The 14,888-nt window shown below is 36.0% G+C and overlaps 2 protein-coding genes across 2 annotated transcripts; one reads left to right on the top strand and one right to left on the bottom strand.

Moving 5' to 3' along the window:
• Positions 1 to 10,634: 10,634 nt before the first annotated feature.
• On the top strand, positions 10,635 to 12,797 carry Rpt5 (26S proteasome regulatory subunit Rpt5). Its single transcript, XM_076765171.1, has 3 exons — positions 10,635 to 10,942; positions 11,113 to 12,246; positions 12,320 to 12,797. Exons 1-3 carry the CDS (start codon positions 10,901 to 10,903, stop codon positions 12,428 to 12,430), a joined length of 1,287 nt encoding a protein of 428 aa, XP_076621286.1. The 5' UTR covers positions 10,635 to 10,900; the 3' UTR covers positions 12,431 to 12,797.
• On the bottom strand, positions 12,772 to 13,912 carry Tsu (40S ribosomal protein S12 homolog tsunagi). Its single transcript, XM_076765172.1, has 4 exons — positions 13,728 to 13,912; positions 13,467 to 13,613; positions 13,100 to 13,361; positions 12,772 to 13,024 (listed from the first exon to the last, which is right to left on the bottom strand). Exons 1-4 carry the CDS (start codon positions 13,786 to 13,788, stop codon positions 12,994 to 12,996), a joined length of 501 nt encoding a protein of 166 aa, XP_076621287.1. The 5' UTR covers positions 13,789 to 13,912; the 3' UTR covers positions 12,772 to 12,993.
• Between the last annotated feature and the right edge of the window lie 976 nt (positions 13,913 to 14,888).

The raw sequence follows: 14,888 nt of genomic DNA, 5'->3' as shown, positions 1-14,888 counted from the left end.
CGAATCGTACACGAGTGCGAGTTCGCCGAGCCACGGACGAGCCGTTCTTCAGAAGAGGGAAACGACGTTCGTGGAACATAGTTACGTGGGAAATCGAGCATCAATTAACTCGAAGGCGGTGTTCTGCTAAGTCTGTCGGAACATTCTCTCCCGATCGTTCGCGTCTGTAGAGTCACGGACGCGCGACGGAACGTTACGTTGTTCCATCTTGCTAAATAGAATTACGAAATCGCGTTTCTGAGCAATACCGGGGAATGAAACTGTCATCGGGGGATGAATGAAATATTGAGTGCTGTGCGGTTGCAGGTTGAAAAGTGGCTCGCGCCTCTTCCCCGTCGCGCACAACACCGACTTGACACATTTGTCAGGGACAATTTTGATTCAGACGTCCGATGAATATACAACGAGTGTCGCGTGCGCTATTCACCCGAAGATTCTTTCGAAAATAAAGAACGTCGCGGAGTACGGTGTATAATGTTCGGGGGAGGGGGGGGGGGGGGGAAGGCAGAATGATTAATGCCGTAAAGAGCTTATCGCTGTAGGTGTTAGGTCTAACAGAGATCCGTGACATTGAATCTGTAGCGAATAGAAATTCTATTCGCAAACATCGAGATTTATTCTTTAACGAAGTTTGATAAAAGCGCAAAGCACAATGGACAATGTCGTACAATAGCCATTTTGAGAATCGAAAAGGAAAATTTCTACGTAGCGTAGAGGCTGGAATGAGCAAATTTTCTTTTTCAGCTACAAAAAGTATTAATTAAATCGAGAAAAATGGAGAAAAATTGAAGGAAAAAGACTTGTTTGCAACGGGGAATAACGCGATATAAATAAAAGTTTTATTGACTCGGTGTATTTCTAGTGAAAAGTAAATTTTCATAACCTAGTTCGTTCATCGTCTGCGAACGTTTGGACCGGGTATTATTCGACTAATTGTGAAATATAATTGTTTCAGAGAATGTATGTGCTTTTGACTTGATACAGTGAGTACCGTCAGAACATGGCAATCCAGAACCTTTATTACAGGTATTTAAATTTCTCTTAAAGCACCTCATCATCGGGGCTGTAAAAGCGCTGTCACTTACACGCTATGCGAAGATAATTATGTAGTTTGTGGATGAATCGTAGGAGTAGGAAATATGTCATTGGTACGAATGAAGTTAATCCATAAATTCAGGTTCTACTAAAAACATTTTAATTCTCGTTTAAATCCAGTGTGTAATACTTTCTATCTCTTACAAAGAGTAATGTCTGTATCAAAGAAACAGTATCGACGAAAATACTGTCGGTGGTTTCGAGTTAACCCGACGAGGAGTTGGATCCGTTTTCGTCGATTGATACTCGTATGTGTATCACTGTTGCATCGTGTCTATCTTCGCAATTGTTGACACTGGTATAATACTGTAACTATTCGATGTATGCTCTGAATCTGAATTTGTATGTGGAAGAATTTAAAGAACACTGAAAATTTAGAGTACATTGGAGTGTAAGAAGTAATATTCTTGGTTGGTAGAGCAAGAATATTGTGGAATATCGTCGTAGATCCGCTAAAGGACTCTTCCAGTAAGGCTTTTCTAGTGGATCCTGCCTTGTTAGACGAACCTATCAGTTGGAAACCATTTCTCATACGTGGAGGCTTTAGATCGAACTCAGCGACGAGAAGACTCTTCGTAACAGTCAGCTCGTATTCAAGTAAATAATTGAACAATTTCCATGTTAAAAAAGATTCTGATAGAACGTAGCAACGAGAAAAGTTTTCACAAATGACCATTTAGTAGCAATGTGAGGGAAATTCGGAATTTTAATATAAACTTGGTACAGAAAGAACAATTTTTTAACCATGCTTGGTATCTGAAATAATAAAAATTGATAAAAACTTGCTTCTTTTATTACTCCCAGGTCGATAAAAAATATAGAATAAATTTGAAATACAATTAAACTGACGCGTCTGACCGTACGTCGATATTTCTACTTACTTTTATGTCCAAGTCTTTATTGCACGCGTTTCCAATGAATTTCCAAAATTATTTCGCTTTACTATTTCGACTTATATAGAGGGTGTTCCAGTAATCGTGGTAGAAACTTAAAAAATTCACTAGCAAGTAGAAATACCGAAGAATGGTCAGACGCGAGTCGTATTCAGTCGCATTCGTACGCGACAAACTTTCAAATCCAATTGTTTTCTTGTACGTTTGAAATATTCTGCTAGAATACACCCTTAATGATCGTAAATGATTCGAAAATCTCGGATACCGTTCCGTTGAACCATATGGGAAGACAGAACGCGATCAGATAGAAATGATCGGATCGCGTTTGACTAGCAGACGAACTGAAAAGATTCTGGGATTCATTTCGAAGTTCAGTTAAGCGTCTTAGATCGGAGATTACGCTACGGAAATCTCTGTTCACTAGTTTGCATCTCTGAGCCCCGTCCCTCGTCGGCATTCAGGTTAATTAGCGTTCTGTTGTGGTACGGTTACGCCGCCGGTCTAACGTCTCAAGCAGGGAGACGCTGATAATATCGGGGTAATCGATAATATCGAGAATATTCAGGTAATAATCGTCGATAGTATGCGACTCGAAGCCGAAGAAACAAACATCTGTTGACCAGTGATTGAGGGATCGCGAGCGAAACACTTCTTAAACGTGTAAGTATCAATTTTATTAAATATAAATAAAAAAAACCCAGATAATTTTTTAGGCAGTTTTTGACGTTTAATTTCGTGATAATTTTAATATAAAGTCGAGTTGCTAAACAACGCTAATATTTTTTCGAGAATATTGTCTTAAGAATTGATCTGCAGAGGTATCAGTTTACTATGATTTAATTGCGTAATAATTTGTCGCGTGAAACTATTTCCATTTGTTGTGTTAGTTGGTTAAATTTTTCACTCTTTCGAATTATCCCCTAATTGTTGAAGAATATTTCAGTTTCACAGTTTTTAGTAGAATTCTGCAGTGATTTTGTGGGATATGCACTGAAATTCTTTTTTCCACCCTTTTGTGTCTGTTGTAACTATGATACTTATAGAAAATGATGGTATTCTTAAAATAATGGCATCGTCAAGAAATTCTTTCACACTGATAGTTGCAATTAATTAGTGACACTGTATCTGTTACAACAGGTACATGAAATAGCATTTCTTTTTATAAAAAGTAAATAGGTAGTAAATAAAATAGGATGACAAGGCGATAAGTTGCTGCATTTACGCGACATCTTGCACATCGATAGCGTACTATGTGCAGAATGCATCTTAAGATAACTATATTTTGCAATTTACGAATTGGCGAATCATTGATTGTTTGCACTTTAAACGTTATTAAAGACATATCGCCTCTAGCAACGATACCTGATAAAAATACATAAGCACAACAGTGCAGTAAAGAATGTTATAAATAAAGTTTGCAAGGACTACTATAAGATGGAGTTTATTAAATGTCTTTTGACACTGTTTGCAAACAGCAAGTGCATCGACGGTTGTGAAAATAGGAGGCAAGTTAAGAATGAACCTCCATAAACTTTATGGCTACTAAACCTTCAGATCTCTATAACTCTGGCAGTCTTATCAACTACGATACGCGTAAACACTGTAGATTCTAGGACGAAAAACATTTTCTGAGAAATCACCTGTTTCCACTAAGGGGGAACATCGCCTTTGCGGTTTCAAAAAATCAATACTTTTTATATTGTTTTAAATATTAAAACGAAATTCAAATTATTAACGAATATATAAAGCTCCTCGCGAAACATGCCCCATGGATAAGTAAACGATTCTCAAACAATATTTTAAAAATTGGGTTCCCTGTTTCTTGAAGATTACTTACCCGAATTTTAATTATAACATTGAAATTCCCTAAATATCTTTAAATAAACTGATTATTATGAAGATTAATAATGAGGAAAAGTAGAGTAAGTTTTAACCCCTTAACGTTCATGCCCGAGTTTAACTGCTTTGAAAAACGATATTTGTTTAATCAAACGGTTTAAGGAATGATAATATTTGTTTTCCTTCAAATTATACGTTAGATGCAACATTGTAATGAACAAAAACCGCATTTTTAGAAACAAATCTAATAAAGAAAACTGATCATTCTTGGTTAACCCGAAAAATACGAGCGTTAAGGGGTTGAACGATCTAGAAAGGCATTTTTCCACGAACTAATCGCGAGATTCAATACGTTTTCTAATATTCACGAAATTTTAGATGCCACGACAATATCTGGAATCGATTTTCGAGAAGGAAACGCTATATTGGAGGAGACTGAAAGCGATTACACTTGGAAAGTTGCACAAGGCGCAATTTCGCATTAATGGCCAGCAATTCCGTCCAAGTTTGCCCACAATCTACGCAACGTCTTCCAGAACTTGAACTTTCTTCGTGGATCGCGAAATGATACCTTCCACGGACGTACCATCGTAGCGAGAATTTCGTTTAGGAAAAGATGGCGTTAATTCGATGCGTAACGAACAAACACCCTCGCTCGATCGTTCACAATAGATCAAAGTAACTTCCAATCGCCGGGACACTTTCATTAAAAACATTCTGAACCAGGTCATCGATGAGAACTTTGACGCTTTAGTTCGCCACTTTGCCTTTCAACTTCGTACCGAGTGTCACGTACAGGGCGCGGCACTTAAAAGTGAACGGTATATGCGGGCTTTTTATAACATACAATTTCGCCGAAAAACGTCCAACAACCGTGAATTTAGGTCGGGTCTCCGTAATTCGACAGCGTCGACTCTAAAAGGCTTTGCAGCGTCTTCGATGATCTTTCCCCCGTTGTTACATCGCGGACGACACCTTCGTAACGTTGCCAGGGGACCTTGATATCTGGTTCGAAACTTTTAGGAATCTCTCCGACACGTCAAACGAGCTTCTCAAGAATTATATTAAGGGTATGGTCTCTCTTAACGAATCTGACACCTTGGATTTTTATCGTTTCACTTTATAGTGAAGCTTAACACGATTCTGGTACAATAATCGACGAATATTTCCCGTGATAAAAGTTTGTTTTAAATGATGGGAATAATGGCTACGGGATATTATGATTTGAGAAAACAGAAATTGGTTAAATACGAATTGAAATTTATTTTTTTGCTGATAAAGGCTTTATTTGCCGTCTCTAGCAACATTTCATGACAACGAGGGAATGTATCTATTATTCCAAAGACGAGATAAATATTTTTATATAACAAGTAGGAGTAGTAAAGCATTGGTCAGACATGTTAGCCAAGTACGCGAGTTATATACAGGGTGTTCGGCTACCCCTGGGAAAAATTTTAATGGGAGATTCTAGAGGCCAAAATAAGACGAAAATCAAGAATACCAATTTGTTGATGGAGGCTTCGTTAAAAAGTTATCAACGTTTATAGTTCCGCCTGTACTGAATTTTTTTCTAGAAAGTGGGTAGGATTTTGGGGATAGGTCTATTCACCAAAAATGCTTGTAATTGACCCCCGCAACCGAAAATAATTTTTTCAGGACGATTTGAAATTTTTTAATTTCACCGAAAAATTTTACCATCTATTTGAATTTTTTTCTCGAAACTGGGTAGGATTTCGGGGGTATATGTATTCACCAAAAATGATTGTAATAGACCCCTACAATCGAAAATAATTTTTTTAGAGCGATTTTTCGATTTTTCTTAAAAATTCGTTTTTCATTTTTAGTAAATTTGTTTGACGTCCTACGAAAATGTTGTCTAATACTTTTTTGTAGGTATCTATGAGCTCTACTTCAGAAAAAAGTTTCATTGAAATATATTCACAATTGTAGGAGTTATGGCTGTTTGAAAATTGGACCATTTTTATGGGGCTTTTCTCATTTTGCAGGGACAAGGACCAACTTTTCGAATATTTTTGCGATTTGTACATATTCTCCATCAAAATACGCGTAGTTTGCTTTTTTAAACATCAAAATCGTCCAATCCGTTCAGGAGTTATGATGTTTTAAAGATTCGCATGAAATTTCAGGGTAGCATTTCTGACCTCACATTAGATTTTCGGTAAGGAATTTTTTCTCGAAACTGTGTAGGATTTCGAAGATATGTGTAATGACCAAAAATGATTGAAATTGCCCCCTACAATCGAAAATAATTTTTTTAGAGCGATTGAAAAAAATTTTTTTTCGCCGAAAAATTTAGGCACCTACCCCCTGTCGATTTTTCTTGAAAATTCGTTTTTCATTTTTAGTAATTTTATTTGACGTCCTACGAAAATGTTGTCTAATACTTTTTTGTAGGTACCCATGAGCTCTGCTTCAGAAAAAAGTTTCATTGAAATATATTCACAATTGTAGGAGTTATGGCTGTTTGAAAATTGGACCATTTTTATGGGGTTTTTCTCATTTTGCAGGGACAAGGACCAACTTTTCGAATATTTTTGCGATTTGTACATATTCCCCATAAAAATACGCGTAGTTTGCTTTTTTAAACATTAAAATCGTCCAATCCGTTCAGGAGTTATGACATTTTAAAGATTCGCATGAAATTTCTGGGAAACATTTCTGGCCTCACATTAGATTTTCGGTAAGGAATTTTTTTTTCGAAACTGAGTAGGATTTCGGGGGTATGTGTAATGACCAAAAATGATTGCGATGGACCCCTGTAACTAAATATAATTTTTTCGGAATGATTTGAAATTTTTTAATAACATTTTAAAGAAGCCTCAGTCGAGAAATTGATATTCTTGATTTTCGTCTTATTTTAGCCTCCGGAATCTCCTATTAAAATTTTTCCCATGGGTGGCCGAACACCCTGTATACACCTAGCCAGTATTCAAAATCGAATTTCTTTATAATAAATCCTCTAGATAATAAAAGCCTAAACCCAAGTTCTATTTGACTTTAATCAAGCTTGTGTTTACTTACCATTCATTTGGATAAAACAAATTTATTTTATGATGAGGGCTAAGTATCGAAAATGCTTCTAAAAGCTTCATTTTCCATCTCTAACAACATTCCACAACAACGAGGGAATGTATCTATTATTCCAAAGACGAGATAAATATTTTTATATAACAAATAGAAGTAGTAAAGCGATGGTCTTGCAATTTACTTTTTGAAAAATTAAATATAATAAATTAATGCCAAAATACACCCATTCACGATGTAAAATACCTACTTTAAGTCATTGCACAGGTCGATGATTGGCCTAAAGAAATGACAATGTAAAATTGATTTATAAATTTTGTAATCTGATCTTCGATAATATTTTACAAGCATCGAATATTTCGTTCAGGGTGTAATACAAAATAAGAATTCTAAAACAGGGCGACAGTGATTAACAGGGAACAGAGCAAGGGCTTCTGTAATGTGATATGGCTCGACGCGATCACGCATTTTTCTTTACTAATGAAGATTGCAAGTGACACCGCAATATTTTCCTTTAACGAACACCCATAAGTTATTTATTCGCCTTTCTGCGAACATATTTAGTACGCGCCTCGCTGCGTAATTGAATACTTTGAACATTATCCTCGATGAACTTGACGCTTCAATTAATTTGAATTAACATGCAATATTCTCCTTCGTTAGGAAATCAAAGGTACACAGTAGTAATACAATTTTTTCGACCTTAGTGCAGACAGGTAATTGCAAGAAATCAATCTTAATGTCGTTAAATTAAAGTTTCGCGTACAACAGTTTACGGTAGCCTTCGAAAACCTGGCGATCATTCAACCAACGAAATGAAGATGTACAGTCAACCAATTAAAAATACATCGCTCAACGGTGATGGTGGATGAAACACTTCTGTCTGGAAAAATCGGACATCTGTTGCGTTATTAAATTTGTTACAGCGGGCAATGCATCATCCGGTGTACGTTGAAAGCTACCTTTATTCTCAAGAGATCCCATCTGTTTTATTTTTAAATGCACGCGATACGCCATTTATTGTACCTAAGAAAATTCACGATTTTTTACGCAAAAATGGAGGGCGAAATGAATTCACAAAAAACGAAAGTTTGTTGTCCATTCGTTCCTACTGTATTTAATGATGATAAAATCTGACTTTGGTGTTCCAATTATTTACGATCGAAAACTAATTTTAATTTATTTTTTAATGCAACAATAGAGTACTCAATAATTTAGATTAGTTGTAAATGCTTCACTATTAACGCCAAAGGCTCAAACTTGAGACTATAGGTACGTCAATTTAATTAATAAATAGTGTCTAAAGCTTCTTATTACTATTATAATAACTGTAGTAGTGTCCTTATAAGTGCAGGATTTTTGCCCACTTAAATGTCCGTCTACTTTGCCCCTTATCCCGAGCGCGGACATTTAAATGGGCACCCTACCTAATTCACTGTATATCTATATATATTAAAACGACATCTACCACAAAACGCCCAAGTTTATCGAGAAATAATTCATTTTTTAAACACTAGGTGGGGGTCCAATCATTTACGATCGAAAACTAATTTCAATTTATTTATTAATGCAACAATATACAACTCAGTAGTATAGGTCACTTATAAATGTTCCACAATTAACGCCAGAACTCCAAACTTCTCTAGAAACAGTCCTAATCCTGTCAAAACACACCGCCAAACACCCCCCTTTGACACTGCAACACATATTACCAGTTTTTACGTTTCTTTGAGCATGTACACGGTTTCACATCGTGTCGAAGTATAATAAACATTAACTTGAGACTGTACGTACGTCAATTTAACTAATAAACAGTATTTAAAGCGTATTATTAATATTATAACTACGTAATTCACTGTATATCTATATATATCAAGACGACATCTACCACAAAACGCCCAAGTTTGTCGAGAAATAATTCATTTTTTAAACACTAGGTGGGGGTCCAATCATTTACGATCGAAAACTAATTTCAATTTATTTATTAATGCAACAATACACAACTCAGTAGTATAGATCACTTATAAATGCTTCACAATTAACGCCAGAGCTCCAAACTTCTCTAGAAACAATCCTAATCCTGCCACAAGACCACGCCAACTTCCCCCTTTGACACTGCAACACAAATTCCCAGTTTTTACGTTTCTTTGAGCATATACACGGTTTCACATCGTAGCGAAGTGTAATACACATTAACTTGAGACTGTACGTACGTCAATTTAACTAATAAACAGTGTTTAAAGCGTATTATTAATATTATAACTACGTAATTCACTGTATATCTATATATATCAAGACGACATCTACCACAAAACGCCCAAGTTTGTCGAGAAATAATTCATTTTTTAAACACTAGGTGGGGGCCCAATCATTTACGATCGAAAACTAATTTCAATTTAATTATTAATGCAACAATATACAACTCAGTAGTATAGATCGCTTATAAATGCTTCACAATTAACGACACAACTGCAAATTTCAACAAAAACAGTCCTAATCCTGCCAGAAGACCATGCCAACTTCCCCCTTTGACACTGCAACATAAATTCCCAGTTTTTACGTTTCTTTGAGCATATACACGGTTTCACATCATAGCAATCACACTCCACATTAATTCGAGACTGTATGTACGTCAATTTAATTAATAAACAGTGTCTAAACCGTGTAGAAGCATATAAACTAGGAATATGTGTGGCAGTGCCAATGGGGGAGGTTGGCTGTGTCTTCTTGCGGGAATAGGACTGTTTCTAGAAAAGTTTGGAGTTTCGGCGTTAATTGTGAAGCATTTATAAGTGATCTATACTACTGAGTTGTATATTGTTGCATTAATAAATAAATTGAAATTAGTTTTCGATCGTAAATGATTGGACCCCCACCTAGTGTTTAAAAAATGAATTATTTCTCGACAAACTTGGGCGTTTTGTGGTAGATGTCGTTTTGATATATATAGATATACAGTGAATTACGTAGTTATAATATTAATAATACGCTTTAAACACTGTTTATTAGTTAAATTGACGTACGTACAGTCTCAAGTTAATGTGTATTACACTTAGCTACGATGTGAAACCGTGTATATGCTCAGAGAAACGTAAAAACTGAGAATATGTGTTGCAGTGTCAAAGAGGGTAGTTAGTTGTGTCTTCTTGCAGGAATAGGACTGTTTCTAGAGAAGTTTGGAGTTCTGGCGTTAATTGTGAAGCATTTATAAGTGATCTATACTACTGAGTTGTGTATTGTTGCATTAATAAATAAATTGAAATTAGTTTTCGATCGTAAATGATTGGACCCCCACCTAGTGTTTAAAAAATGAATTATTTCTCGACAAACTTGGGCGTTTTGTGGTAGATGTCGTCTTGATATATATAGATATACAGTGAATTACGTAGTTATAATATTAATAATACGCTTTAAACACTGTTTATTAGTTTAATTGACGTACGTACAGTCTCAAGTTAATGTGTATTACACTTCGCTACGATGTGAAACCGTGTATATGCTCAGAGAAACGTAAAAACTGAGAATATGTGTTGCAGTGTCAAAGAGGGTAGTTAGTTGTGTCTTCTTGCAGGAATAGGACTGTTTCTAGAGAAGTTTGGAGCTCTGTCGTTAATTGTGAAGCATTTATAAGTGATCTATACTACTGAGTTGTATATTGTTGCATTAATAAATAAATTGAAATTAGTTTTCGATCGTAAATGATTAGACCCCCATCTAGTGTTTAAAAAATGAATTATTCCACGACAAACTTGGGCGTTTTAGCACCAGGGGGTTTGAGGTCGAAAAATGGGCGCCATCTAGCGTTGAATATAAAGAACTAACGTACTCGTGATCTGGCATAGTGTGAACAGTAACCCGGTGCTCAATCTGGCATTTCTGGTATGGAGTAAGAAGCTCTATAGAAACGATCTAAGTTATGAAGTTATCAATGTAACAAGACTCTCTTGAACAGAATTTTAGAAAATTATAAACACGTAATAAAGATTTCATAGATTTACGTTTTAAAAATAATAAATTTGTTATAATAAATGGCTACACTCGAGGATAAGTCTATCTGGGAAGATGCAGAGGTACGTAATACATATTTATTATGTGTAGGTTAGGACGGAATGACAAGCACATATAAATGAACGCTTATAATAAAATAGTTTATTATATTTTATGACCCACCATTTTTAATACAATAATATTAATATTTCATGTTGTATAAACACATGATATCCTTAATATATTTACGTAGGACTCTCTGGGCGATGATGTTTTAAGAATGTCCACTGATGAAATTGTATCGCGTACACGCTTATTAGACAATGAAATAAAAATTATGAAGAGTGAGGTAATGCGCATTTCTCATGAACTTCAGGCACAAAATGACAAGATCAAAGAGAATACAGAAAAGATTAAAGTAAATAAAACTTTACCTTATCTAGTATCTAATGTCATAGAGTTATTAGATGTCGATCCCCAAGATATGGGAGAAGAGGATGGTGCAGTTGTTGATTTGGATGCTCAAAGAAAAGGCAAATGTGCAGTTATTAAAACCTCTACTCGTCAAACGTATTTTTTACCCGTAATTGGGTTGGTCGATGCAGAAGCATTAAAGCCAGGTGACTTGGTAGGTGTTAATAAAGATAGCTACCTTGTTCTTGAAACATTGCCCGCTGAATATGATGCAAGAGTCAAAGCTATGGAAGTTGATGAGAGACCTACAGAGCAGTATTCAGACATCGGTGGCTTGGACAAACAAATTCAAGAATTAATAGAAGCTGTCGTCTTACCCATGACACATAAAGAAAAATTTGAAAACCTTGGTATTCAACCTCCTAAAGGTGTACTTTTGTATGGGCCACCTGGAACTGGTAAAACTTTACTGGCAAGAGCTTGTGCTGCACAGACAAAGTCGACTTTCTTGAAGCTGGCAGGTCCCCAACTTGTTCAAATGTTTATTGGAGATGGTGCAAAGTTGGTAAGAGATGCATTTTCACTCGCAAGGGAAAAGGCACCTGCAATTATTTTCATCGATGAATTGGATGCAATTGGTACAAAAAGATTCGACTCTGAGAAAGCTGGTGACAGAGAAGTACAACGTACTATGTTGGAACTATTGAATCAATTGGATGGATTTAGTTCGACTGCTGATATTAAAGTAATAGCAGCCACAAACCGAGTCGATATATTAGATCCTGCCTTATTGAGATCTGGTCGTTTGGATAGAAAAATCGAATTCCCGCACCCCAACGAAGAAGCCAGGGCGCGTATAATGCAGATTCACTCGCGAAAAATGAACATGTCTCCAGACGTTAACTTTGACGAATTGTCAAGATCCACCGATGATTTCAATGGCGCACAATGTAAAGCTGTGTGCGTAGAAGCGGTATGTAATAAAGTACATTTAAGTGTCATAATTTAATTCAATGTTAAGAATCGAATTTCTATTATTTTTATAGGGTATGATAGCGTTGAGGCGTAACGCGACTGCAGTTACACACGAGGATTTAATGGAAGCTATTAATGAGGTTCAAGCAAAGAAGAAAGCTAACCTCAATTATTATGCCTAATATGCTTCATTTGATGGTTTATGTAATAAGATACTTTCTCGATTTAATAAAAACAGAGATTATATAATTACAAAAGAAATTTTAATAGGGAGTACAGTAGTTGCCACTTGAGTGACCGCATATATGTAATAACTAGTTCAACATGTGCATATTAAATCACATGACAAAAAAAATTTTTACAGCCTTTAATTCGTGAATCTAAAGAAATCTTAATTGCAAATGGAAGAACATTTTTTTACTTAATAGAGAATATTTTTTATTACCCTATATATTTGCCTTCAATTCTACATATTTCATTCTATACTGACAGTTTAATTAATAAAAAATGTGTATTAAAAAAATATGAATAAATGTACGGTTTATTTAACGTTTTACTTTTACAAACCTAAATTGATTCATTCCAATATATTGTTTTTAATTAAACAGAATTTCTAAACCATAAGTTTTGTTACAGATTATATTATTCATTTCATTTTTTATATTTGATATACAAAGTCATCTTAATTTAATCGATCGTACATAGTAGAAATAAAAATTTTATTTAATAATAATTGCTTCCTTTCTCATCGTCTTCTGTGACTTCTCTTCTTTATTCTAAAAAAATAAATGAACAAATTAATTTATAGACACAAATATTTCATTCATATTTATAAATAAGATATTTCTTACTTCTTTGGTCCTTTCACAAAGCACCAATCAACTGAAATAGGTTGCCCTAAGACTTCTTTTCCATTCAATGCTTCCTTTGCTGCTTGAGCTTCTTTAAATGTTTCATACTCTACCAAGGCATACCCTTTTAGAAATCCTGTCCTTCTATCTAAATTCAAGTGTAAATTTTTAATTTGTCCAAATTCAGAAAATTTGTCTTGAATGTCATCTTCCTGTGCTTCTTCATGAATTGAATTTATGAATAAAATCCAGCCTTCTACAGCTACAAATGCAAATTGCATAAAATTGAGATTTGTCTTGAAATTACTGGCATAAAAGTAGTATCTTAGAAGTAAAATACAAGGCAGAATAATTAAGAGACTCATACATCTTTGTGGACCCGGTTCATCGTCATCCTCTTCCACAATATTCATCGATTCATAATGACGAACGTCATCGCGCGTAGAAACTAATTCTGCACCATGTCCTCTACCTTTTCTCCTTTTCGCCTTTTCCTTCAAACGAGCAATACCCTCTGAAAGCAGTAAATAAGCATTTTCCCAAAAACTATCGCCAATGTATGAAATATTCTAAATACAAGAATGCATCGGAGAAGGTTATGCGGAATAAAAAGATAATAGAAACTTACGGTCGCCTTCATCATCTACTTCAAATTCTTCTGCATTATCAATGTCTAAAACATCTGCCATAGCTAATTTTTGTATGTATTTTATTCAAACATAAATTAATACTAACGTTTAATAAAAAAAAACTTATGTTTACGACAAAGTAAACGCTTAAACACAATTAGCTAAAAGCATAGACTACAAATTCGGTAGACATACAAAATAACTTGTTTTTGCATTGTACCCAGGGATGCCAGATTCAGCACCCGGTGCCCTACTCACACATGGAAGATCACGCGTACGTGAGCTCGTGGAGTTTCGGAAAGTCGACAAAGGCCAACTGACACATGCCCTCTTTCTCGATTATTCCGAAGCTGCCCGAAGTAATTTCGGACCGCCTCGTGGGAGTCGCGAGAGAAAGGCTCACATTTGCCTTCTCGCTCTTGGACAACTAACGTCAACGGCATACGATTCGGAATCTCGACTGCCCAGGTATTTTTACTTGCCTTTCCTATTACCCCTATTATTTCTAATTACTCCTGGTTTCTATTTGCCTCTGATGACCTCTGATGACCAGTGCTGACAAAAGTACAGAACTCCCGACAACTTTTGACACCATACAGCGACTGTTACTGACTGCTCCTGATTACTGCTTGCCTCTGCTGGACTCTGCTGACCATCGCTTATATTTCTGACAACGTATAACGATTACTACTGACTTCTGCCAGCCTCTCCCGGCCTCTGCTGGCCTCTGCTGACCACCGCTTATATTTCTGACAACGTATAACGATTACTACTGACTTCTGCCTGCCTCCGCTGGACTCTGCTGATCTCTGTCAGCGTGTGTTTGTCTCTGCTGAACTTTCCTGGCCTCTGCCGAACGCTACTGACCACTGCAGGTATTTCTGATAATGTAGAACGATTAATACTTACTACTGCATGCCCCTACAAGTCTCTGCTTGCATTTGCAGGTTTCTGCTTGCCTGTGCATGCCTCTCCCAGCCTCTGCTGACCTCTGCTGACCACCCCTGATGCTTCTGGCAACGTATAACGATTACAACTTGCTACTGTCAGCCTCTCCCAGCCTCTGCTGACCTCTGCTGACCACCCCTGATGCTTCTGGCAACGTACAACGATTACAACTTGCTACTGCTTGCCCCTGCTAGTCTCTGCATGCCTCTGCA

Source organism: Colletes latitarsis, chromosome 5 (assembly GCF_051014445.1).
Source record: "Colletes latitarsis isolate SP2378_abdomen chromosome 5, iyColLati1, whole genome shotgun sequence".
Lineage (NCBI taxonomy): Eukaryota > Metazoa > Arthropoda > Insecta > Hymenoptera > Colletidae > Colletes > Colletes latitarsis.
This window is presented reverse-complemented; position numbering and strand designations above follow the sequence as displayed.

Coding starts and splice junctions, on each gene's coding strand:
- Rpt5 (XM_076765171.1), top strand. CDS start 10,901: ATGGCTACACTCGAGGATAAGTCTATCTGGGAAGATGCAGAG. Junction 10,943..11,112: donor CTATCTGGGAAGATGCAGAG/GTACGTAATACA, acceptor ATATTTACGTAG/GACTCTCTGGGCGATGATGT. Junction 12,247..12,319: donor AAGCTGTGTGCGTAGAAGCG/GTATGTAATAAA, acceptor TTATTTTTATAG/GGTATGATAGCGTTGAGGCG.
- Tsu (XM_076765172.1), bottom strand. CDS start 13,788: ATGGCAGATGTTTTAGACATTGATAATGCAGAAGAATTTGAAGTAGAT. Junction 13,614..13,727: donor AGTAGATGATGAAGGCGACC/GTAAGTTTCTAT, acceptor TACTGCTTTCAG/AGGGTATTGCTCGTTTGAAG. Junction 13,362..13,466: donor TGAACCGGGTCCACAAAGAT/GTATGAGTCTCT, acceptor TTGCATTTGTAG/CTGTAGAAGGCTGGATTTTA.